The following is a 24,380-nucleotide window of genomic DNA, read 5'->3' as shown; positions in this document are numbered from 1 at the left end:
CCGGCCTCCGGACTGCCGCATTCTCTATCCCTCTTGGTATCGCTTTTCGCAAAAGGGACGAACTGATTTGTGGCTAATGCGGGGAGTGGGGATCTCTCCGCGAGCTCCCCATTTGAGACATGGGAAAACATGGAAAAAAAGACGGGGACCCCAACCAATAGGTACATATGTTTTAGTATTAGTTCTTGCGCTTCGTTTATCCCCTGTATTTTATGTTTCTCTCTCTCTCTCTCTCTGCCTCAGGTGTTCTATCTCTCTCTCTTGCGCCAGAGCTCGCACAATGCACGAGAAAGAGTGTTTGAGATAGAGCGAGAGAGAGAGTGAGTATGCACGTGGAAGGGGTAGTGTATTGTCTAATTTGGCTATAATAAGGATCCGATCTAAACCTGACTCAGCTATATGGCAGATATGGCAGTGAATGACCACTAAGATTCTGCGTTAAAGGGGTTTGTCGTATTTTCAAAATTGTGGAAGCCCTGTGGCTTTTTGGAGACGAACTTGATTCATTGTGATATCACAGGAGTCTGAACACACAATTTGATAACTCTAGCTTTTATGGCCTCTGAGAACTAATCGTCAAACAAGACTAACGGAAAGTAGTGCTTCTTTTTGAACTTTGCATTTCTAGGGTTCTCCCAACCCCAATAGATACTTCATTTATTTGCCATAAACTATTCACGGCTCAGCCTGAAAGCTTGCTATAATTTCTGGACAATTCTACATGTTATCTACATGACAATGGCGTTTTGGTATTTTTACCTAAACAGCTTTCTTAAACTTTTTTCCAGTATTTTTCAAAACGTATAGGTGATTTTTTGTTAGATAACAGTAATTCTATTCTATTCCCACTAGCGTCTTTATACGAGTATAATTAGGTGGCCGCCATGGATACGGTAGGAGTGTACCATGACTCTGGCGCCCTGTCACAGTTTTATCTACCAAATTGCGACTACGTCTGGTAAAATCTACTGCCAAAGTCCTTTTCCTCACACCAACTACCTTTATTCGTATACTAACGCACTTGTCTGCCCCCGATCCCGAGTGGAATGAGTTTCAACGAAATATGTAAACATGTCAGATAGAGAGATACTTACATATATATTTTGTCTGGCTCCAAAAAACAAACATAACAACTGATTGAAATAACATTAGCACAAAACATGATTTTGACGTGGCCAAAGCTTGGTATTCTTCTGGCGTTAGCGCTGCTCTACGCCCTGCACTGGGCTGCCATCTCGAGAGATACCCTGTTACCGACTGGGGACAACTGCAGCCTGGCATCGTTGGAGGTGGGCTACTGCCAATCTATCTGTTGGCTCCTGTGCCAGCTGACGCCTTGCCCTTTCATGTCACTGCTGGTGCTCGGTCTGATGGCAAGGTATCTCTACTACGCGGTGTTCCTCGTCTGTGGAAATTTCGTTGGACCCCGGCAGCGGCACGCGATTCGAGCTACTCAGATCTCGCACAGATGGTGCCTCACTCATAGAGCCTCAAGCACTGCGGAGTGTTTACTGATGGACATACGTCTCGAGGGGGAAACGGGAACGCCACGAGGGGACTTAGATCCACCTCCTGTCCAGCCGAAACCTCCGCCTCGCAAAAAAAGACTACAGACACCCAAGCCCCCAGTTCCGAATTCCCATACTAGCTGCAGGAATCCGTTTGGTTCGACACTGCAGTGCACCACGGAAGACCCGAATACCGATCTGTACAGGATCTTGCGGCCAAACTTGCAACGAGCCCTGGATGGACTGCAGAAACCCCTTCCGCTGCCGGTGCCGGCGCCGGTGGCGCATCCGTTACCCCTGTACCTACCTCATTTGGATGAACTACCGCCAGTGTCCCAATCCGAGAACTCGACGGTCCTGGAAAAGATGAAACCACGCCCGAAGCTGCTGCGTGGGATTTTGAGCCGGCTGGGCTCGAGCTCGACGAAGGGTCCGCGGGACAAAGATTCAAGCAGCAGCAGCCTTTTCCAGCCGCTCTGGCAGAGACTGAGACATCGATCCACTCGAAAGATGGAAGCCTCGGCCAGCGCATTCATCTCCAGCTGCTCGTCCAGCTCAGATGAGAGTCGCTTCATGTATACTAATGAAGAGAGGCAGAGAATGGCGTGGAAGAGCAGCTACACATATCTGAAGCCATAAGCTTCTTCCTGGACAGCGCAACCTTGGCGCACATCTAGTCGAATCTGTGTGATTTTATTTTGTTACGATTAAAAGCAGTTTGAAGCAAACCTTGCTACCGTGTCGCCTTGGGGCCGAATTCGGCTTTATTAGAACACATCCGGCAAGCGGAGGTCTACAAACGGGCTCGACCAACAAAAGACTTAAGCGACAAACCTTGTTCTCGCATCAATCATGGCGGGGCGGGGGCAGGGGCAGGTAGCTCATGCGTTCACATACGTTCGATTTGGTGGCAGGGAAAACAGATTGCCATCGTCGCCCTACAGTTCCAGCTGGAACCCGACCTCCATGTGCAGCCACACATCATTGTCTGGCAACAATGGTAGGAAAGAAAACGACAGAAACCATATTTGCCATGGAAATTATCATAAGATGCTCTGCGCAGTTCTAGTTGGTGTTCCACACCAGAGAAGAGGCCTTGTTTGGCGATTCCCAGACTAGTTTTTGTGTTCTTCCGCAGCAGAAATGGTGGAGCCAGGCCTCCCCAGACCCAGGCCCAGACCCAGGCAAGGCCGTTGGAAAGTGAAAAGCAGCCAAATGAGCAGCGGATGATTTTCATAATTTGTAGCTAAAAATTAAATCACGTTCCTTATCAGCAATGCGGCGCCGCGGCGTTTGGTTCGATGCTATTCGGTGCTGTGCTGTGCGATTGTGAGTGCCTTTCTTTTTCAACAATTACCAAAATCGGAAAGGCGGCCAGCGGAATTACCAACCAGAGCAGCAACAACAATGAAATTTCACTTTCAGTTTGTGTGTGCGAGTAAATCTGATGGCGGAGAGGCATACAAACAAAAGACTTAAGTCACGAACTTGCCGCCGTGAAGGTTAAGCCATCCGATTTGATATTCAATTGGTACAACTACAAAACGGTTTCGAAAGCCAAGCCAATGCACTCATCACATTCGCTGAGGTCCCGCGCCCACCTGAACTGCATAGCCAATGTACATACAAATATCTTAAGGTCCGAATGCCTGAATGCCTGAATGTCCGAGTCTGCCAAAGATCACTTCTCACTTCTCATTTCGATCTTTCTATCCTCCGATCCGATGCGATCCCCCAATGCTTCGCTGGCCCGTTTCGCAAACAGAGCGAAAAGAGTTTTCTCGTGAAAACTGGCACAGAATGGCAATAAGCAATAAGCAATGCCTCCATCAAGTGGAAAATGGCACGCAATGGAGTCGGCTCGGCTCGGCTCGGCATTAAAATGCACGCAATTAAGTCGAGCCGAGCAAATGATTTACAGTGAAAGGCAGTGAAATTTATAGCATCCCAGGCGTGAGAAGTCGACCCAGGGCCCAGGCGGGACAGACCTCCAGAAGTGCAGAACCTAAAATTCCTGAATGCAAGAGCAATCTTGGAATCCCTGGAATATCTATTCAGTTCGTACTTTCGTTTTCCGTTTTTGGATGACCCACTGATCGCTGCTGCTGGGGGACTAGGACTGGGGGAATCTGGGGTGTGATTGGAGCTTAGGAAACCCTTTCCATTATTCATATCCACACAAACACAACAACTATGCAAATGCTATCCGCTGCTTTCTATCGTCTTATCGTGTTACGCGCTGCTCGTCTCCGTCTTTGCATTTTGTAAATCATATTTTGGATTTGCATTAACCGCAGCTACACTGAGGCGAGGTGGTGGTCAAGATTGGGTATGGGAATGGAATCGGCGGCGAAGACGTTTTGTTTTTATGCTAATCAAACGTGTTTCCTTACCAAATCCGAGTCGAATTTGATAAAAAATGGATGGCTACGGGTATCCCGTTTGCCATCACTCCCCCATCTCACAGCCGGGCCATTCGACGAGTGTCTGTTAACTGGTCTGTTAATGGCTAACAGAGGCACCGCTCTGGCCATTACAAAAGAGTGGACCAAGAGTGGAGCGCAACAAAGCTCATTTTCCATGCAGCTCACAGCGCGGGCTAGCTGCAAACTGAAACTGTAGTTTATGTTGCTTGCCGCTGCTTATTGCCGCCTGCTCTTGTGGTTGTTGTAGTTGTGGAGCTCTGGCTGCTCTGTTGTGGCTGCCTGCCCTCGTATATGGCACTCGTACGTGGCGGCTCTAAAGCTAAACCTGTCGCTGTTGCCGCTGCCGTTGCTGCTGCCGTTGCCGCTGCCGCTGCCGCTGCCCGTCGCCTTGTCTTGACAGCGTGCTGTGGCCGCAGCGCTCGAATCAGTCTCAGTTTTCCAGTCCACCGTGCAAGTACGCAGCGCCAAGCGGGTCGCCATCATCCAAAACATCCAAGTGACTGTGTCCAGTGACAAAATGCAAGGCTAGCCGAGCCAAGCCAAGCCAAAACCGAGAGTGACCAGTGTACTTCCCCCCGAAAATCAGCCAGATATCGAAGGATCATTCAGTTCGATTGTCCAAACCACAGCTCCAGATACCACAGACACCGCAGACACCACAGACACCGCAGACACCACAGACACCGCAGGCCCCTTGCCAGCAGCTACTGCATTCGAAGGAGAGATACTTGGTTACCTTGTGGGATCAACGCGGCTCAGAGTGCCGTGCCGGAGACCAGTCGAAATGGTGAGTGCAAAAGTGTGTCAGGCGGCACCGGAGAACGGAGAACGGAGTACGGAGTACGAGAACCCATGGAGCGAACTGTGGAAAATTATCATATTCCCAGCAGAACACACAAAGCATGCCAAAGAATATTGAAAGTCCGTTGACGCAACGGAAAAATGAATGTTGAACAACAACAAAAACAACAATAACAATTTAGGCAAAGACTGGCAGAGACTGAGACAGAGACGGAGGCAGATATAGATACTGAGACAGGGACAGGGACAGAGACAGAGACAGAATAATAGCCTGAAGTGTGAGAAACAGAGAAACAGAGACAACAACGAGTTCTACCGCTGACCGATCGAAGTTGAAGGCAAACTTGTCAAAGACAATGGAAGGGGGGGCTGGAGGGGGATAGCTGGTAAGGGAGTCGGTTCGCTTCGGTTTCGCTTTCAAAGCGATTCGAAAACTGAATGGAAAAACGCTCGATAATCCAATTGTCAGCGGCTCCCGCTCCGTCTCCGGCTCTTACTTCCTTTGACAAGAGATAGAGATAGAGAGAGAGAGAGGGACAGGGACAGGGACAGGGAGAGAGATTTCCATTATGGCCGCAGCAGGCGGCAGGCGGCAGGCAGGCAGGCAGTCCGGGCACGCCTCAATTTGGCAGCCACCGCCGCAGCAGCAAGTAAAAGTTGCAGGCAAACAACAATAGCAATAGCGATAGCAACAATAACAAGTTTTCGCTTTTGTTTCACCAACAATTAATATTGGCCAAAGGAAAACAACAAAAAGAAAAGACCCATGGCTGGCTGGTGGCTGGTGGACGCTGTCGATTGGCAAATCGTTGGCAAAGCGGCGACCACTTCGCTCGTAAACAAAAAGCGAAAAACGAAAAACGAACAACAAAAAAAGCTAAACTGGTCTCAAAAATGAAAAACCCGCAAAAATTTGGTTCGACTCGCAGGCGAAATCGAAGTCGAAAAAAGTCTCGAAACGAGTGGAAAATAGCAAAATAGCAAAACAGCAAAGGCAATCGCAATCAAAAGCCAAATCCAATTCGAATCCACTTCGAATGCGAATGCAAACTTTGAGTAGTTTATAAATTAAACATTTTGTGTTTGGCTCTTTCTCCTTGCTCCACGGTGGCACAATGGTACTACGGACAGATTTGCCATACCCATTATAGTGTACGATGTGGAGCAGGTCGAAATTTGACTATTTTCAAAGAGGAAAACAATGAGAAATGAGAGACAAGAAACGAGAAACGAGAAACGAGAATTGTTAATTACCAAACCGGAGGGGCTAGTCTTTCCATTGGCCTGGCTCTTTGTGCACTTTCGCAGCAGCCCCGCCCCCCATTGACAGCCCTCGACGGGCTGGATGGATATGTGCAGTCCGTCATCGTCACAGCCGAAACGAAACTCTCACTTTCGTTGGAACTGTCTCTACGGTCGCTACCACGACAATGGCATGGGCGACACTCGGAATGGAGAATTTTGTTTGGAAAACAAACAGCCCGAGTGCCACGACGAAGCTTGTGTACGTTCGAAAACCCCCACTTGCGAAGCGGTTTAATATTATAATTGCACGCAGAGACAGAGAAAGAGACAGACCCAGAGAAAGAGACAGAGACAGAGACGGAGACAGACTTTCTCCCTTACGGACACGAAGCAGCGCGCGTTTTTCATTTTCTTCTCTGCCTTTTGTACGAGTATTATTTGTATTATTTTGTCGGAAGTCGGTAAGGCGGCCCACCCGGTCGTATGCGTAATATTGCCAGATTGCCACATACAGATAGCGCTGAGCCAAGAAAATTGTTCCAGAACACTTTGGAATATGTACTTCTAGACGGAATTTCCATCCAATCTTAAATGCTCAGTCTTTAGTCGTTTAATTGCCAATCGCAATGATCACAGATCGCAGATCGCAGATGGAAGCCGTTTAACCAGAAGTTTTATGCCAGGCAAGACCCGTCTGTTCGGGCAATTAAGTATTTTTGCTATTTCCCATGAAATAAATAAAATTATAAATCTGCACAAAATGGCAGCAGCATTCAGCCTCGAATCAGTCGCCGGGCCAAAAGTCTCTCGCTATTGGCGTGCCCCAATAGCAGTGTTCGTCTAGAATGTTCGTTCAGGGGCTGCTCTGGCAGGCAGAGTGCAGCATGCAGCATGCGGCATGCAGCTGCTTGGGCTTGGGCTTGGATCGAGACTGAGACTGTGGTGTGTGTGGGTCGTGGGCTGTTCGATGGCAGTCTGCACAGTGCTCATAATCAGGGCCATAAGGCACCAGTCGAGGCTGTGCAGCTTCGCTCACATTTATGTAGATGATTTGGCTGAAACACAGAAAGCATCAACTGGTTATTGAACTCGCCGAGACAGCCAGTCGGGACAGAGTGAGCGGCGAGTGCAAGGCCTGCCTCAGGGCAGAGCATTCAAAAGACTGAGACAACGAACTAACGAACTGGCACTGGTTTCGTTTTCGGTTTCAGTTTAGGGTCTGGTCTGGTCTGATCTGGTCTTGCAGGAAGTCTAGCAGGCCAATTGTCAATGTGAGATATGAGATCCATCATAATTAACTCGCACCCAGTAGCAGTAGCAGACACTCACACACCCAGCCTTATAAATATCCACTCGAGCACGGGGCATATCAATCATTTGTCAGGCGATGGGGATGGCGATGGCGGTGGCGGTGGCGGTGGCGGCGAGGTGATAAACCAAAATAAAAGCAAACTCCAACTCCAAGCCGAGCGGCAAACTCGTTCAGAGTAGAGCTGTCATTATGTAAAGGCTGAGTATCTAAATATATCTGCCGAATAGCCACACCATCGACAGCGGCCACTGACAGCGGCATAATCGAGGCAGCTCTCAGTCGGAGCCAAAATGTCAAATCATTATCAGCGAAACTTGGCGATCAGCCAGCCCAGCTAGACACTATATCTGTGGCTGTGGCTGTGGCTGTGGCTATGTCCGCACGTATCTGTATTTGATCGATAACAGCGATTGTTGCACAATCTCTGGCCTGGCTTCTCATATTATAATTGAAGCTAATTAAGTGAAAAGGTAGTTTTGCGGCCACTTTTGTTGGCCCTTCCGATGGACGCTGTACAGCGACAGTATTTGGCAATAAATTCATCTGGCCGACCATAAAGTGGCTCGACTTAATACCGTTTTATTGTCTAGGCCATAAACATTGGTCGAGGCTCTAACAGCCAGAGACTGGCCAACAGAGTCGAGGCAATCGAGGCATCTTTTAATTTGAATATTTGTTCGCGTTGGACAAACGGGTTTCGGCTGAGCGCTTGATTCGTCGTGTGTCTCCGTTTTGGCCAAAAGGTTAAAGTTGAGCACAATGCCACCTGCTTTCTACCATAATAACACAAATTTCACCTTTTCATGCGACTGTGTGGATGGTCGGTGGCTGGTTATTGCTGGTTATTGCTGGATGCGCTTCCTCCCCTATGATTTGTTTTTCGGACGCTTTGTTTATAAATAAAAGCGCATATGGGGTTACGTAAGGCGGCTGCTGCCACCGATGCCCCACTGCTGCCACTGCTCGCGTTGCACTTGCTGAACCGATGATGATGATGACGATGATGACGATGACGATGACATAATGTCCGCACAGTCAGTTCCTTATTGCAGCCGAGTCTTGGGTGCATGACACGCCTCTCCCGCAAGAAAGTGCAAGTGAAAATATGAGTTTTACCCACCATTTGACAGGGACAGCGCCAGAGCATTTTCCAACCCGCTGGCTTCCATTTGCGGCCTCTGCCACTCACTGGTACCCGTATGTGTGTCGCTTGGAGGCGAGTCTTTTGTTTTGCCAGAGCCAAAGGCAAAAAGCAAAAAGCGAAAAGCGACGAAAACCCCAATGCGACACGACACTGACAAATGTGCAAATTCTTGGCGAGGCCAGACGAAACATGGCAGCATGGCAGCATGGCAGAATGGCAGCCAAAACCAAAACCAACAAACAAACGGACATAAATTTTATTGACATTATGAACAACTTCTTGGATCGTAGGAAATGCTTGGTCCGACTCCATTAGCACTGGAACGGAAGTGGTGCGCACTCGACTGTTGAGATCTCTGGCATTTCAGCCCCCAAAGAATAATGGTTATGGGTTCTTGTACAATCTCTGCTGTGCTGTGCTGTGCTGTGCTGTTGCGACTGATGTTGATATTTATGGTGACTCAGCAGCAAAAGCAGCTGCCTGGCTGCCTGGCTGGCTGGCTGCCTGGCATTTTATGTGGCTCACGTTTGGGGCATTAAAAAGTCAAGCCAAAAGTGCAGTTCGCTCCATAACTCCATAACTCAGGGCAACCGGGCCCGGTGCGCGCATCCGTCAAATGTATGTGGAGCCAAGGAGCCCTAGAGTGGAGGAGCCCCTCAGCCCTGGACTGGTTTCTAGAACTCGTCCAGCCTGTTCAGGGCTAGGCTGCAGCAGGAAGTAATTGCCAGAACCAGAACCAGGGCCCCACCCCACCCCGTAATTGGAGTCGCATATTTTTCGCCCAGCTAATTGGCCGAGCGAAGGCATTATTCTGATTGAGCAGTGGACCAGTTTCGGTTAAAGTACAGCTGACTCATGTCCCTCCCCCTTTCCTCTGTCCCCCTGTCTCTCTCTCTCTCCGAACTCGTTCATGGAGCCCGTGGCCAGATTGCGCAAGGTCGTCTGGTCAGGACAGGTGCTCACGACTGAGAGTCGGCCTGATTGTGACGTATGCAGCTGGCTTGCAGCGAAAAGCGTGAATAAATAGTTCGGTTCGCCACAAAATCAAAGCCAAAATATTGCCGAAACAGTTATGACTTATGGCTTTATGGAATCCGTTAAGTCATCAGGTTTAGATGTAAGTGCCTCGTGTATGTGCAACATACTCGTACGAGTGTACGCCTATGAGGCCTGGCGCGGTTTTCTTTTATTTTCTCTTTAGTTTTTCGACTGTCTGTATCTTACGCTATCATGTGCTTAATGGCGCTGTGTGGCGGTGTCTCACCTTGAGCTTAATTTCGGCCAGGCCAGAGCCCCAGCCAGAGCCCCAGCCAGCGCCATTCAAGATTTAATTAAATCTCAAAAGCGACAGAGCAACTATAAACAGTCGACAGCCGCTCAAGTGGCAAACGTTCGGAGGGAAAGGCTATGAATTGCGACTCAAACAAGCGAATAATGGCTTAGAAATGGCCACAAACAAAGGACTTAGGCGACGAACTCTGACCCGAACTGCGCTTTCGAGGAGGCATAAAGGATAGGTGCCACGCTTTGCGCCATTTGTGGCGCCTCTTGGAAAATATGACGGATCGTGGAAGAGAGGAGAGTGTGCTTGGTAAATGCCAACGAATATGTACGCAAATGAATTGCAATTTGTGCGCTTTCTTGCGGCAATCAAGCGGCTTTCGTGCAAGTGAAATCAGCAATTGCAGACAGATGGTATTTGGTGTGGTACCCTCTGATTGGGGGGATACGCGACCAAAGCTCGATGGGGAGTAGATAATGCCAGTCCCAGACGGACTTCAGAAGGGCCCCCACTTGTCCAATGGTTGCGGGAACCTTCCCTGAAATGTAGTGCGATTATATGGATGTGTCTCCTCGGTCGAGGCTGCACTTTTGCCTGGTTTTTCCTTTGGATTTTTGCGCAAGACAATTGAATAAATCGAATCATGCCCGCTGGAATGTACGAGTAGTTCGTTTGTCCCTCTACTTGCTGCTCCCCCGGCTGCCGTCCCGGCTCTTTCTATTATTTATCGACTTTTATTTGGTGCTGTCGTAACCACAGAGAAACACACACGCCAAAACGGAGACTGTAACCGGAGCCAGAGCCAGAGCCAGAGCAGGCGGCACCACCGGCACCGGCCCCGCCAAGAAAGAAAAGCCAGCTCCAAGCCCCCAAGCCCCCAAGCCACCAAGCCACAGTCGCACAGTCACAGACGGAGCCAAAGCCAACCGACAGCCACTTGGCTGTGCTCCAGCGAGCCGTTAGACAGCGCGGACCCTGGCTAATGATACTCACACACAGGGGCACACTCGTAGTCGCACTCGTACTCGTAGCCTCCTCTCGCATTTGTAGAAAAACTTTGCAATGCGACTTGGACAACTGCCCGGAATGGAATCGAACAAAACATACATACTTTGCGCAAGCACCTCCACACACACACCTGGAGAATGCAACCGAAAGATGATTTGCCAAAATTGAACATCGACAGACGGACAGGCGGACAGGAGGACAGCCGGACAGGCGGACAGACAGCCATTCAGTCAACGGGTACGGGCTCGCGGGTTGCTGGTTGCTGGTTGCTGATTGCTGACTTTCGGTTCTGGGATTTTCGCTTTCGCACAAGGAAAATGAAAGGCATTTGAGAGCTTGTTTTCACTTTATGGTCATTTCGTTTATTTCCGCGCCCCGGCCATCGCCACCGCCATCGCCATCGCCATCGCCTTACGCCGTACACCGTACGGACTCCCAGCCAAAGCGAGAGAGCCAGCGCCAGCCCAAACCAGTTGGTCCAGTCCAGTCCAAGTGGATATTGATGGCCGATTGGTGGCTGGTGGCTGGTGGTTGGGCTAACAGACTAACAGACTTGCTGGCTAACTGGTCGCGCAGTGGCCACACGCGATAAGGAACTTTGTGTGTGCTGGCGACGCGCATTAAGATTTTATAATTTATGCATCAGTTTTGGGGCTGCTGAAACATTTAAACAAATAGCCCCAAATATGCTCGAACCAGTTTCACTTTTGATCGGCCCCAGCCACAGCCCCAGCCACAGCGCCACTGGGATTGTCGTATTCACATCTTGATCAAGAGATCTGAGGAAGCAGCGATCCGATCCGCCGAAGCGGCGAGAACGAGCGAACGGCACGGAGATTTATGGTTTGGCCTGGGTGCTCGGGGATTGGGACTGGGATTGGGACTGGCCATAAATTAGACAAGCCTTTGTTGGAAGCGCGACCTTGAGCCATGAGCCATGAGCCATGAGCCATGAGCCATGAGCCATGAGCCCTCGTGCTGGCCGATCGGAATGTGTGTGGTTAGACCGGGGGGCTTCTAACTGTATCTGTGATCATTGTCCGTTAGCAAGCGACTCACGCTTGTGCCAATTTGGGCCATTTCTCCGCTGCCGCCGATTACCGCTAACTGTTTTCCCGCTCGCGGCCATTTGCATAACCCGGCGTTGCGTTGTGTAAGGTGTTCTTAATGGAGATGCCCGCTGAATGCCTAAGCAGGCCCGAAGACTGGCCGGGGGGGGGGCTCTTCAGTGGGGGACAAGGAGCGGGGCTAATTTGCCACTAGACTGCCTAGAGTGCGGCTCTCCATCCACAGATGTCAGCCACTAATTGGCACATCTGAACTCAAACAATGGCCGGCCCGATCCATCCGAAATGAGACAGTAAACTTGAATAATTATGAGCACTGCACCGAATGGTTTGTAGTCATAATTAGTTGTCCAAGCAATCGACGGAGGTCTTGGGGCCATTGTTCAGGCCTGGCTGGGTCGGGTCGCGGCCCGTCTCTACTCCACTTGGGAACTGGATCAATGTCGAGACGTGGTCGGTCCGCTCATGTGGGATGCGAGTGGTGCCCAAAGGGCGGGACAGGTGGACAGCGGGACTGCGGGACTGCGGGACCAGTGGCCATCCGACTCCGACTCCGACTGACCTCTGTCTCAATCGCTAAGCCGGCGAAAGCGAGTGTGAAGTGCAATCGACGAAATATGCCGCCTGACCTTCACTTCGCCCCACTTGGGGACCTCCGCCAGCAGGTGACACGTAATTTGTTGAAAGTCGACGTGCACCCCACACAAATCGCCCCATGCCCCCCCTCCCACCATATTAACGTACATCAAAAGCATCAAATAAATATACTTATACTCGTAGTAGACCCTGATTAATCGCCTGTTGTTTCTCCTCCACAGTTTTCGCCGCGGCTGCTGCAAGTCGCCTTTGTGATATGCCTGCTGATTGTCTTGCTCTCACCATCCACTGACAGTGCACAGAGTAAGTATTTTGCCAACAACAAAGGGGCTCCCCTCCGGGGGAGGGCGGCAAAAAGGTACCAAAGGGGACACCCGGGTTTGAACCGGGGACCTCTCGATCTGCAGTCGAATGCTCTACCACTGAGCTATATCCCCAGTTGGAAAAAATGGGAGAATTTACAGAACAAGAGCCAACATTCGCTCGGCATCGAGCCACAATTCGTTCTCCTTATGTGGGCGTCATATCTGCCTTCCACTCTGTCTTTGTTTCTTCGACTATTTATACCCGGTACTCGCACGAGAACGAGGGTATATTGTGTGGTGCGGACGCATGAGACAGCTACAAGTGCAATGAAAACTATATACCCCATATATACCCCATACAGACAGTCGTGATCAGCACCAAAGACCAGTCAATCGAACCTTTCCTTTCGTCTTTCTCTGTCTCTTTAAATTGGGATTTTCGATTTCGACAGCTGATTAGCGGGTATCCTTTGGTCGGAATATCGAGTGGAGTTATTTCCCGTCAGTAGTGTTTCATTTTGTATCTGCCAGACGGATGTTGATAAACAATCGTTGCTCTTTCTGTTGTTTCGTAGAGTAGGGAGTGATTGCCTCTATCTGCAACACTACTTATCACACGACAGCCCCGCCAGCCACTCTACCAAATGAGTTTTTTATGTCGGCAACGATTTGTTGCTTAACCAAACCCCAAATGGGAAAAGGGAGGGGTCTCCCTCTGGGATAACGATCACATCAAAGCCCCAATGGTGGCATTGGGTTTCTTGGAAGATCTCCTCATTGAAGGATTGAAAAGTGAAACGCCTTAGATACAAATCTTTTTCTTCATGCATGGGAATACTGTGTGAGACCCTCTTCTTTAGTCAACTTTAAACCTTATTCCACATTCAGCTCTGGAAATACTTTAAGATCACGCACCTGAGTTTTGGCATTTACAGTTGCATGTTACATGGAAAATGGGGAAATTAATAAATATTAATGACAACCTAATTTCGAATAATTCGTGGTTGAACTTTAAACATTAATGAAATTCCTCTTTGAGACTTTTGGGGGGGAGGGCAGTGGACCAATCATCTTATTTTATTGTGTCATACCTAGAAGAAGATATTATTTTCATGCAAAAACAATTAAAAGTGCTTTGAAAAAGAAAAAAACAAAAAAAATCAGGGGACACCCGGGTTTGAACCGGGGACCTCTCGATCTGCAGTCGAATGCTCTACCACTGAGCTATATCCCCACATTCTGACGTGTGACTTAACTTCTAGCACTAGTTCAGAGATGGGGGAATAAGTGCTTTAACCCTTGAATGGGCAATCGGGTTTCACTGTTGAAAAGTTAATTGCACTGTAATGCAATTATTAAGCGAACATTATGTTAATTTTCGACAAAAGCTTAGTTGAAAAAAAATAGGATAATTCTTAATATATACATGTGAATTCTTCACATGGAATCCTTTACAGATGAAAAACAAAAAAAAAGTAATCTTAGGGGACACCCGGGTTTGAACCGGGGACCTCTCGATCTGCAGTCGAATGCTCTACCACTGAGCTATATCCCCACGCGTGTTTCACCCGTCCAAATGAGCGCTAATGAAGTAACTGCAGCTGGTTGCTATTTTTCGACTCAGTTGCCTGCTATCGTGGGCGAAAAAAAGAAAAGCAGATGAGAATTGATCAAAAGAACGCTGAAATGTTGAGATAAGTAAAAAAAAAGAGGAAAAAAGGTTACTCAAGGGGACACCCGGGTTTGAACCGGGGACCTCTCGATCTGCAGTCGAATGCTCTACCACTGAGCTATATCCCCAGATGGGCTTCGACCGGCCGAACAGCAAGTACAGCCGCACAGCGAGCACAGATTGCTATTAATAGTCATTCCCCCCCTTTTATGGCCTGGTGTGGTGGAGGCAGGAGTATGGCATGTGTGTGGGACTTGCGCAGTGCCCAAGTGGGGAGTGGGGAGTGGGGAGTGGAGTGGAGTGGACTTACTGAGAAATGGAAAATACACAGAGCCATTAAATGAAATACGAGTATTTAAACAGGTTTAGCAATAATTTCGTATTGTTATTTCTGCTGCAACAATTGGGCTTCGTTTAGCGAAATTGAGCAGCGAGATAAAGCCAAAACCGGTGTGGGCAAGAGCCCATGCCATGCCAGGCCAGGCCATGCCAGGCCAGGCCGTGCCGTGCCATGCCACCGATGCATACTTCCAGTATGTGCGGGAAATCTGTCTTTACTTCGAAAGCTTTATTATTGCGATAGACAGTATTAAGTAAATCTGTACGTCACGACTTTCGGCTTCGGCTTGGCTCAATCAAGCCTCATTTTCCACAAATTGTCAGCTGAAGATGCCAATCGCAGGCACATTAATTCGACAGTCGACACTCGACGATCCCAAGTGGTTGACAATCCACTGCAGTGGCCATTACGATGGCGATTGAGATCGAGATTGCGACAGGGGGGCTGTCATTACCATTGCCACATTGATGGATGCGATGAGGAGCTCGGGCAAATGACAGACAGGTGCCACCTTTGCAGCCGTCGAACCCATTTTGGCAAGGTCAAGTTGTGATCCCATTGTGGGCTGGTTGTGGGGGGGGGCCCACACATACATAACAGCTGTATGACGAACTGTTTTGTGGCTAAATGTAATTGATAATTTGATCTTACTTCAGCCAAAACCCGGAGACGCTTGCGACGCCCCACAACAGCGGCCAGCTCATCGCGCAGCAATTTGATCGAGTCCAAGAAATCGACCGAGGCTCCCGTGGCGGAGAAGCGCATCGATCAGATAACCGCCTCCACCACCACAAGCGTGCGTCGGACCCGCCTGCGCGCCAAGTCGAAGCTGGGCGGAGGAGCCGCCGCCGGAGCAGCAGCCGCAGCAGCTGGCGGAACGGCCTTGGTGGCCAGTGGATCCTCGCTGAAGGGCAAGAAGACCAAGGTGGACGATGGCACGCCAAAGATTGTCTGCTACTACACCAATTGGTCGCAGTACCGCGTGAAGATTGGCAAATTTGTCCCGGAGGACATTCCGGCCGATCTCTGCACCCACATCATTTTCGCCTTCGGCTGGCTGAAGAAGGGCAAGCTGAGCTCCTACGAGTCCAACGACGAGACCAAGGACAACGTCCCTGGACTGTACGACCGCATGATGGGCCTGCGCAAGGCCAACCCCAAGCTGAAGGTAAGTCGAGGACGCAGCTCCGAACAGATCGAAGACTATACATGTGGCTCTTCGCTTTCAGATCCTGCTTGCCCTGGGTGGATGGTCGTTTGGAACCCAGAAGTTCAAGGACATGTCTGCCACACGGTACACGCGCCAGACCTTTGTCTACTCGGCCATTCCCTTCCTGCGGAAGCGTGGCTTCGACGGCCTGGACATGGATTGGGAGTACCCCAAGGGCTCGGACGACAAGAAGAACTTCGTGCTGCTGCTGAAGGAGTTGCGTGAGGCCTTCGAAGCCGAGGCCCAGGAGCTTAAGAAGCCGCGTCTCCTGCTCTCCGCTGCCGTGCCCGTGGGCCCGGACAATGTGCGCGGCGGGTACGATGTGCCAGCCATCGCCAGCTACCTGGATTTCATCAACCTGATGGCCTACGACTTCCACGGCAAGTGGGAGAAGGAGACGGGCCACAATGCACCGCTGTATGCGCCCTCCTCCGACTCCGAGTGGCGCAAGCAGCTGTCCGTGGACAACGCTGCCAGTCTCTGGGTCAAGCTGGGTGCCCCCAAGGAGAAGCTGGTGATCGGCATGCCCACCTACGGGCGGTCTTTCACGCTGGCCAACACCGACAAACACGGCCCGAACGCCCCAGCCTCGGCCGGCGGTCGGGAGGGAGTCTACACGAAGGAGAGCGGCTTCCTGGCCTACTACGAGATCTGCGAGATGCTGCTGAACGGAGCCGTCTACGTCTGGGATGAGGAGATGAAGGTGCCCTACTTGGTCGACGGCGACCAGTGGGTGGGCTTCGACGACGAGCGCGCCATTAGGAACAAGATGCAGTGGATCAAGTCGAACGGCTTCGGTGGCGCCATGGTGTGGACCATCGACATGGATGACTTCAAGGGCGAGGTGTGCGGCGGCAATGTCAAGTACCCGTTGATCGGAGCCATGCGCGAGGAGCTGTTGGGCATATCTCGGGGCAAGGAGGCCAAGGACGTCAATTGGACAGCCATAGCCGCCACCTTCGAGGACATCGAAGAGGTAGGTCTCCAGCCCCCTTTACGATGGTTATCCATCAGCTAATCGATTCGGTGTTTGCAGAAACCCGAACCCATCAAAATCTCAGTGGACGAAGTACTTAAGAAGGTGCGCAAGCCCCAGGGCGCCAAGAAGCAGCGCATCAAGTCCGGCGCCAATGCCATCGAGCAGAACAGTGAGCCCCGAATAAAGAGCCCCACGAGTCGGTCCATTTGCTAACACTTTCTTTCCTTTGCCAGCACGTCCCGCCCAGGTCTTCTGCTATCTGACCAGCTGGTCCGCCAAACGCCCTGGAGCCGGAAAGTTCCAGCCCGAGAACATTGACCCCAAGCTCTGCACGCACATCGTCTACGCGTTCGCCACGCTGCAGGACTACAAGCTGACGGAGGCCACCGATGACGATCCGGAGAACTACGAGAGTGTGATCGGGCTGCGGGACGCCAATCCCGATCTGCAGATCCTGCTGGCCATCGGAGGCTGGGCCTTCGGCTCGACGCCCTTCAAGGAGCTGACCTCCAACGTGTTCCGCATGAACCAGTTCGTGTACGAGGCCATCGACTTCCTGCGCGACTACAAGTTCAACGGCCTGGACGTGGACTGGGAGTACCCGCGCGGGGCCGAGGACCGCGTGGCCTACTTGAACCTGCTGAAGGAGCTGCGCGTTGCCTTCGAGGGAGAGGCAAAGTCCTCGGGGCTGCCGCGTCTGCTCTTGACTGCTGCTGTGCCGGCCTCCTTCGAGGCCATCGCCGCCGGCTACGATGTTCCGGAGATCTCCAAGTACCTGGACTTCATAAATGTGATGACCTACGACTTCCACGGTCAGTGGGAGCGCACGGTCGGACACAACTCCCCGCTCTTCGCCCTGGAATCGGCTACCGGCTACCAGAAGAAGCTCACCGTCGACTACAGCGCCCGCGAGTGGGTGAAGCAGGGCGCTCCCAAGGAGAAGCTGCTGATCGGCATGCCCACCTACGGCCGCAGCTTCGAGCTGGTCAACGACACGCAGTTCGACATCGGATCTCCCTCGTCGGGCGGCGGCAAGGCTGGCAAGTTCACGAACGAGGCCGGGTTCCTCAGCTACTACGAGGTGTGCTCCTTCCTGGCGGCCGACAACACAACGCTCGTCTGGGACTCGGAGCAGCAGGTGCCCTTCGCCTACAGGGGCAACCAGTGGGTTGGCTTCGACGACGAGCGTTCCCTGAAGACGAAGGTGAGTTGGAGAGTCGAAGGGTATAACCTGAACAGTTTCCTACCATTCCATACCTTTCCCTCTTGCAGACCGAATGGCTGAAGGAGCAGGGCTTTGGTGGCATCATGGTCTGGTCCATTGACATGGACGACTTCTCCGGTCGCTGCGGCAGTGGCAAGTACCCCCTGTTGAACGCCCTCAACGACGAGCTGAAGGACTACAAGGTTGCGCTGGAGTACGATGGACCCTATGAGTCCCATGGCCCGCGCGGAGCATACACAACGAAAGATCGTAGGTCCCCCCTATCCTCCTACCCGTAGGTCCATTGAACTTTGAGTGATTCTAAGCCATTCCCTTTCCGGCCACAGCTCATGACGTCACCTGCGCCGAGGAGGATGGCCACATCAGCTACCACAAGGACTGGGCTGACTGCACACACTACTACATGTGCGAGGGCGAGCGCAAGCACCATATGCCATGTCCTGCCAACTTGGTGTTCAATCCCAACGAGAACGTCTGCGATTGGCCCGAGAACGTCGAGGGTTGCCACTCGCCCACGGAGGCACCAGCCTAGGCGCCCACCCAGGGACGGATGCCTGGCCCCCGAGTGTCCCACTCGATTTGTTAATATTATGAAACGGATGCCCATGCCCTAGAACTAGTAATAATGCGAAACTGCCACGAAACCACATCTTTTGCTGCCCAAGCCCCCCACAGTACACTCCACTAACAAAATACTCGAAAACTTGCTACATTTCGGCTGAATTTTTTTTTACATTACGCTTAAGTTTAGATAGCACCCTAAGTAGTTTTTATGTCTTAGTTACAAGGTGTGCACACTGCGTTGCTGAACGATCAGAAATCATTACTACTGGAAACCCACTCGCCCTTCGCCCTTGGCCCTTCGACCAAGCCACCTTCCTCCCGACCCGCCCGCTACCACTTCGATTCGAGGTAACAAAATGGTTCATATGGAAGCCTCCCGAAACTTCTGTGTATCATACTGTGATAATCATAAGAAACACCAGCCAGACCGACCCAGGCAGTCGCCAGTCGAAATTTTGTCTAAATCAAAACCAAACAAACAACAGTTTCCGCTAAAATTCACCGAGCTTTTGCCCCTCCGCCGAGCGAGCGTCCCTTTGCCCCTCCTCCGATGATGACGACAACAACAACAGAACAGGCGCACAAAGAAAATTGTAAATTTTCACGTTTTATCAATACAATTTGTATTATAGAGTTGTAATTACGTAGTTTAAATACATTTTTTTTTAATAATACATTTGTATTACTTGACCAAAAGCTGGGGGTGGAGCGATGATTTCTCCAAGGCTTTCAGTTTCAGGAATAGTCAGGGCGATACATCTCTCCTCCTAATAACATTTATCATTTATGGCCCCAAGTCTTGCGACAGGGCACTACAAAAAATTAATTTAGACTCATTAGAGTGCCCCTCTCCACGGAAATCTTTAGTAAAAGGCGAAAGATTTATTCGACAACTGAAGAGAAGCCAGAGTACCGGTACACAGCAAACTTGAGCCATACCATACAGCCCGTGCTAGAACCAGTTGGGAATTATAAGCACATACAGCCAGTTTCGCCACCAGCTCGAAATACGGAACGACGCTCATGCTCATGCAAGATCGTGCATGCTCCGTGGTATATTTTGGTATCAGGCAAGACAGGGGACGGATCGGTTATGGATTATGGTTGTATATTGCATATGTACATAGAGTACACATGCATGCCGTTCCTCTCATTGCCTCGATGATGGTAAATGCACAGCATCTAGTCGTTCTTACGCTTACTCCTCTCAGTCACTGGATTCTTATTCGCCCCTTGGACTTGGGGTTCCGTCTGCACTGGATCGGAGGCCTCAGCCTGGTCTGTCCTGTCGCCGAGCGGGCACTCACAATATGCCTGTTGGCCACCTTGGCAGATGGCAACCGGCGCTGGCAGACCTGTGCAGAAGGGACAGCTGCGGGAAGAAAAGCTATCAGTCATTCTGCTGGGCATACGAACTGCCTTGAGGACTCACCCACCCACGACTCCACCTGCTGCATCGTCAACTGGAGCGGAATAGATTCTGAGGTACAAGCACATCAGACGATGGCACACAACGAGTGTCGGTAGAAGGAGCAGGGCGCAGATAATTGTGGCCAACCAAAAGGCATTCTACAAGGGAATGGGGTAGGTCAGAATTAGAACGATATTGTGGGACATTCAGGGGGAATCTGTACTGACGATGGGATCCACTAGACGGGCACAGACGGAGTGAACGCCTTGATAGTAAATGTAGGCGAGGGGCTGGCAACGTCCGACGTTCGTCATGCTCTCCCAGATCACCCTTTCAACATAGTCTTTGATGCGTTCGTTGATTACCGCGGTAAGGTTTTTCGCCAGGACATTGATGAAATTCGTGCCTAAAATTTGGATAAACTTCTCGGACCTTTCCACCGCATCGAGCAGTGTCCTTATGGTCTGCAGTGCCCTTAGGGAGGCTGGTTAGGCTGTGCCGATGAGGAGGACGATGGCCTACATAGTTACCGTCTTTCAGCTGGGACCCCAAGAAGCGCATCTCCTTCTCCAGGACATCCACTTGCTTCATCAGCTGGTAGGCCTTCGGCATGTTGTCCAAGATGCGCTCCTGTTCCGCCAGCGAATTGCCCTCGGAAACATCCATCAGGTCCAGAAAGATGTGATTGGGCACATCTACCAAATGGAAGGTGGCAGGGAGATGGGCGGTTGGCATTTCCTTGCCATTTGCACTCACCATTTATATGCACGTCGAGGTACGACTCCAGTTCCTGGTAGTTGTACACCATCAAATGGTGAATGTGGTTCAGCCACATTCTTCAGAAAAGCACAAGTGTCATCAGTACTGCGTTGCAAGGTCTGCTTGATGTCCCTGAGTCCCCGGTCCACGAACCTATTCGCCACAAACGCTATGGCAAGGCCAAAGCTATAATATGGACTTATTATTCTGCCTGCCATTGGGGCTGCCACCAACCGGACTCACATCAGGCCGAGGATCATCAGGAAGAGGCCCTGTTTGCACCTCAGACAGCAGCAGAGGCAGCAGTAGCATATACTGCAGGATGAGATGTCGTGGCATGAGAACTGGTCGTTTGAGGCACCTCCCTCCACCTACCCAACGAAGGGTATGACAACGATCCACGCCAAGAGGAACAAAACGAAGAGTAACAGAAGCCAGTAGCGATCCAACAGTGCAGCCCAATCGTTCTGCATCACCTTGGGGCCGAGCACCAGTTTTTCATCGGACGGATCCGCTTGAATACATCTCTCAAGGGCGACGAATTCGAGCTCTGAAGGACCCAATGGAGAATGACTCCTCACAGCACCTGGAGTGTATGTATATGTGTGTGTAGCCTGTTGAGTGTCGAGCGGCAGGTTTTAACTTGTTTACAATGTATGCAATATGACATTTCAAAATAACAGTTAAGTCCAAACCTGGCTTGATTACCAGCCCGGTACTCCTGATCAGCGATATGAGCACCCACTCTTACCCTCACACATGGTGGGTATAAAATTAATGTTTTATCGATCTTAATCTACTACCCGGAATGAGGAAAACAAGTTCCCAGGCGTGGATGAGCCCCCTCCCAGAGCGGCCTAGCAGCGTTCGTTTAGCATACTCAAAAGAACTCATGACCTCTCTTTTTGTTTCACTTCACAGCTTGCTCTTTCATTCTCATGCATTCTAAATACACGAATATGTGTGTACATATCTAATAGATATAGAAACTGAGTACTGAGGGTTATTTCAATGTCGAGGCACCAGTGCTTTCTGTAATACTCCAAATTAACATTTTAAATTGGAGCCCTCTGGTTCCACCAGAACCATGCCGAGCCAGGTACAGCAGCGGCCGGAACAGTGTGCTAAGCTATATAGAGAAATATATACATATGTGTCCCAGTCGGGCCCAGCGGAAAGTTAAGTTATAACCTGTATCATAATCTGAGAATCACCAAAATCATGGTAAGGTCTTAACATACTACGGTACTCATAGATATACTACGGTAATACCACTAAAGCAGACCCTTGAATACACATGTCTCGATCTACTCGATGATGTTCTTATACTTATATGCTATTTACTGAACTATCCGGATATGCATAGATGTACAATATGTATTTACGATACGATCGTCCTCAGGTGGAGATCTTTAAACCTTTAAAGATGGAACCAATCCCATCGTAATATTCGATCGGACGTTATGCGTTAGTCAAAGTAATCTATTGATTTAAAATTTTTATTGTTTTTTTTATTGGTTTTCTCAAAAAGTTTTTATACATTTTGTTTTATTTTACTCGTTTTTGTTTCAATTAAATAATTAGTCTTACGTTGATGTACACAGTAATTGAATAAAAAAAAAGTACGCGGTAATTCGGACAAAAACTAAACGGAGAGTAGGGAAAGTACAAATTACTTAGGAAAGGTAGAGAAAAAAAAATCAAGAAAAATAATTGTAAAATTTGTTTGTTTTAATCACAAATCATCTGAATAACTCGAATTTGGCCAACAACAAGTACAAAATTAGTATAAATCACACATATGTAGCTGGTAAAGAAACCACAGCATCTACAGAATATTTTGTTGTTGTATAACACTTAGGATAGGATTCTTTGCCAAAAATGGGAAACGTTTGCTTAGAGGAATTATGAGTGGACTCTGTAAAATTGGATCCTTAAGATTTGTTGCTTTGCTTGGTATTTGTTTTTGTTTTCGTTTTCGTTTTGGTTTTTGTTTTTCTTTTCGGTTTTTTGTACAACAAAATAATGATATCGTGTTTGAAGTTAGCAAGAGTCTCCAAATCAAATAGCACTTAATATGTATTACAAATTCCTTGCCTTCTCCATTGAATACGTTTCTTTTTCTTTCTTTTCTTTTCTTTTCTTTTCTTTTTATTTCTTTTAATTTCTTTTGTTGTTTGGTTTTGTTTTGTTTTGTTTTGTTTTGTTTGCTGGTGGTGCGAAGTAGTTGAAGCCTTTTAATATTTCTCCTTCTCTATTCTTTCTTTCTCTATTTCTGATACGAATCACGGATGTTTTCGGATTACAGTTTTCGGAGTGTGATATGCGTCCGCGCTGGCTCAACGCGACTTCTGGGGACTTCTGCCTGCGAGTGGGTGTGGACGAGAAAGGTGTGGAGTGGTTGAGTTTTAGAGCTAGATACAGACTTTCGTTAGTAAAAATATTGTACTCGGAATTTCAGCGCGTGCATTACAATATACATTTGCATCAGATCATAAACAAATTATTCGAACGCAGATACAGATGATCGAAGACTCGCTCAAAATGGATGTATGTACATATCACGCTATGGCCTAGACAGTTTCAGTTTCAGTTTCAGTTACGGTCTCGTTTACGGTTACGGTTACGGTTACGGTTACGGTTACGGTTTCACTGTCAGTACCAGTTTCAGTATCAGATTTTGAGTATCGATTTTGTTTTCTTGTTTTGTTGTTTTCTTGTTTTGAGCTACTTTCTAAAGTCGCGCTGTGCGTCGCTTTGCATGTTCCTTGAACCAACATTTACATTTTTGTTTTTCTTTCTTTACAATTACATACATACTCGTAGTTTTTTTTACGCATTTTGCATTTCGTTTGGTTTTTTTGTAAACTTTTTAAACTGCCTTTAGAAAATTTGTTTTTTACTTTTCTTTGTTTTTGCTTTTTTTCGTTTTTTTTTGTTAAAAATATTTCACTATAAAAAATACATAGTTGACAAAAAAAAAAAACGTTTTCTCGGTTGTTGATCTTGTCTTCCATTTCCTGTTCCGTTCCTCGCCTTCCGTTTCCGCTCAAGCTTTATTTTCCATTTCATAATCTTTTTCGGGTTTCTTTTTTTTTTTTTGGTAGCTGGGGGTGCGGTAGACGGCGGCTGTTGTTAGACATGCTTTATAAACATTTGATGTGGTTCCTTGTCCTTCTTTTCATTCTGCTTTAAAGTGGTTCTCTTTTTTTGTTGTTGCTCAACGCTTTTTGCTGCCTTGCCGCGCAATGTTTTTGTGTTTCTTTCTTTTGTTATTACAGTTATTTATTGTTGCAAAATTTTACAATTTTTTTTCTTAAGACCCTTTTTTAATACACACTTATAAATACTTTCATCCATTCCTATCTCTCTCTTCTCTCCCTCCCTCTCTCTTTCTTAGCTCTGTAAAAATAGATCCATGTTGTTTCAGCTCCTTCGCAAGTTTTCTCTTCTTTTTCTTTTTAAATTTTTTGTTTTTTCCCTTTTTTTTCTCTTTAAAGAATTTTTCGTTTTTTTGTTTGTTTT

General features: G+C 48.9%; 4 protein-coding genes and 5 non-coding genes across 10 annotated transcripts; 2 read left to right on the top strand and 7 right to left on the bottom strand.

Annotated features, from left to right (window-relative positions):
• The first annotated feature begins 1,346 nt into the window (after nucleotides 1–1,346).
• LOC6600599 lies at nucleotides 1,347–2,147 on the top strand. Its single transcript, XM_002025553.2, has one exon. It carries the CDS (start codon nucleotides 1,347–1,349, stop codon nucleotides 2,145–2,147), a length of 801 nt encoding a protein of 266 aa, XP_002025589.2.
• Nucleotides 2,148–4,396: 2,249 nt separating this feature from the next.
• On the top strand, nucleotides 4,397–18,653 carry LOC6600521 (probable chitinase 10). Its single transcript, XM_026991827.1, has 8 exons — nucleotides 4,397–4,721; nucleotides 12,612–12,693; nucleotides 15,364–15,875; nucleotides 15,937–16,893; nucleotides 16,954–17,065; nucleotides 17,130–18,100; nucleotides 18,169–18,370; nucleotides 18,448–18,653. The coding sequence occupies exons 1-8, from the start codon at nucleotides 4,719–4,721 to the stop codon at nucleotides 18,651–18,653; spliced, it is 3,045 nt and encodes a 1,014-aa protein (XP_026847628.1). The 5' UTR covers nucleotides 4,397–4,718.
• Trnac-gca lies at nucleotides 12,756–12,827 on the bottom strand. The gene has a single exon. It is a non-coding gene; the product is annotated as a tRNA-Cys (tRNA).
• Trnac-gca lies at nucleotides 13,858–13,929 on the bottom strand. The gene has a single exon. It is a non-coding gene; the product is annotated as a tRNA-Cys (tRNA).
• On the bottom strand, nucleotides 14,179–14,250 carry Trnac-gca. Its single transcript has one exon. It is a non-coding gene; the product is annotated as a tRNA-Cys (tRNA).
• On the bottom strand, nucleotides 14,424–14,495 carry Trnac-gca. The gene has a single exon. It is a non-coding gene; the product is annotated as a tRNA-Cys (tRNA).
• A 630-nt stretch (nucleotides 18,654–19,283) lies between the features above and the next one.
• On the bottom strand, nucleotides 19,284–21,020 carry LOC6600523 (prominin-like protein). Of its 2 annotated transcripts, XM_026991828.1 has the most exons (5): nucleotides 20,853–21,020; nucleotides 20,627–20,791; nucleotides 20,324–20,560; nucleotides 20,118–20,254; nucleotides 19,284–20,057 (listed from the first exon to the last, which is right to left on the bottom strand). In XM_026991828.1, exons 3-5 carry the CDS (start codon nucleotides 20,408–20,410, stop codon nucleotides 19,868–19,870), a joined length of 414 nt encoding a protein of 137 aa, XP_026847629.1. In that variant the 5' UTR covers nucleotides 20,411–20,560; nucleotides 20,627–20,791; nucleotides 20,853–21,020; the 3' UTR covers nucleotides 19,284–19,867. The 2 variants fall into 2 exon arrangements, with proteins under 2 accessions (XP_026847629.1, XP_026847630.1); XM_026991829.1 differs by lacking the exon at nucleotides 20,853–21,020 and having other exon boundaries at nucleotides 20,627–20,805.
• LOC6600524 lies at nucleotides 19,486–19,598 on the bottom strand. The gene has a single exon (XR_048145.2). It is a non-coding gene; the product is annotated as a U5 spliceosomal RNA (small nuclear RNA).
• Nucleotides 21,021–21,094: 74 nt separating the features above from the next.
• On the bottom strand, nucleotides 21,095–21,416 carry LOC113566412 (prominin-like protein). Its single transcript, XM_026991866.1, has 2 exons — nucleotides 21,231–21,416; nucleotides 21,095–21,170 (listed from the first exon to the last, which is right to left on the bottom strand). Exons 1-2 carry the CDS (start codon nucleotides 21,326–21,328, stop codon nucleotides 21,095–21,097), a joined length of 174 nt encoding a protein of 57 aa, XP_026847667.1. The 5' UTR covers nucleotides 21,329–21,416.
• Nucleotides 21,417–24,380: the final 2,964 nt, after the last annotated feature.

This window comes from Drosophila persimilis, unplaced genomic scaffold (assembly GCF_003286085.1).
Source record: "Drosophila persimilis strain 14011-0111.01,24,50 unplaced genomic scaffold, DperRS2 tig00000686-arrow-arrow-pilon, whole genome shotgun sequence".
Taxonomy (NCBI): domain Eukaryota; kingdom Metazoa; phylum Arthropoda; class Insecta; order Diptera; family Drosophilidae; genus Drosophila; species Drosophila persimilis.
The sequence above is the reverse complement of the archived record's forward strand: the minus strand, read 5'-3'. Positions and strand labels throughout refer to the sequence as shown.

Excerpts from the sequence above, each read along its gene's own strand:
- LOC6600599 (XM_002025553.2), top strand. The coding sequence starts at position 1,347 with ATGTCACTGCTGGTGCTCGGTCTGATGGCAAGGTATCTCTACTACGCG.
- LOC6600521 (XM_026991827.1), top strand. Across the intron at positions 15,876-15,936 it reads AGGCCAACCCCAAGCTGAAG|ATCCTGCTTGCCCTGGGTGG; the intron begins GTAAGTCGAGGA and ends CTTCGCTTTCAG. Across the intron at positions 17,066-17,129 it reads CAATGCCATCGAGCAGAACA|CACGTCCCGCCCAGGTCTTC; the intron begins GTGAGCCCCGAA and ends TTCCTTTGCCAG.
- LOC6600523 (XM_026991828.1), bottom strand. The coding sequence starts at position 20,410 with ATGACGAACGTCGGACGTTGCCAGCCCCTCGCCTACATTTACTATCAA. Across the intron at positions 20,255-20,323 it reads CCCGTCTAGTGGATCCCATC|AATGCCTTTTGGTTGGCCAC; the intron begins GTCAGTACAGAT and ends ATTCCCTTGTAG. Across the intron at positions 20,058-20,117 it reads GCAGGTGGAGTCGTGGGTGG|CTGTCCCTTCTGCACAGGTC; the intron begins GTGAGTCCTCAA and ends TTCTTCCCGCAG.
- LOC113566412 (XM_026991866.1), bottom strand. The coding sequence starts at position 21,328 with ATGCAGAACGATTGGGCTGCACTGTTGGATCGCTACTGGCTTCTGTTA. Across the intron at positions 21,171-21,230 it reads GTTGTCATACCCTTCGTTGG|TATATGCTACTGCTGCCTCT; the intron begins GTAGGTGGAGGG and ends CTCATCCTGCAG.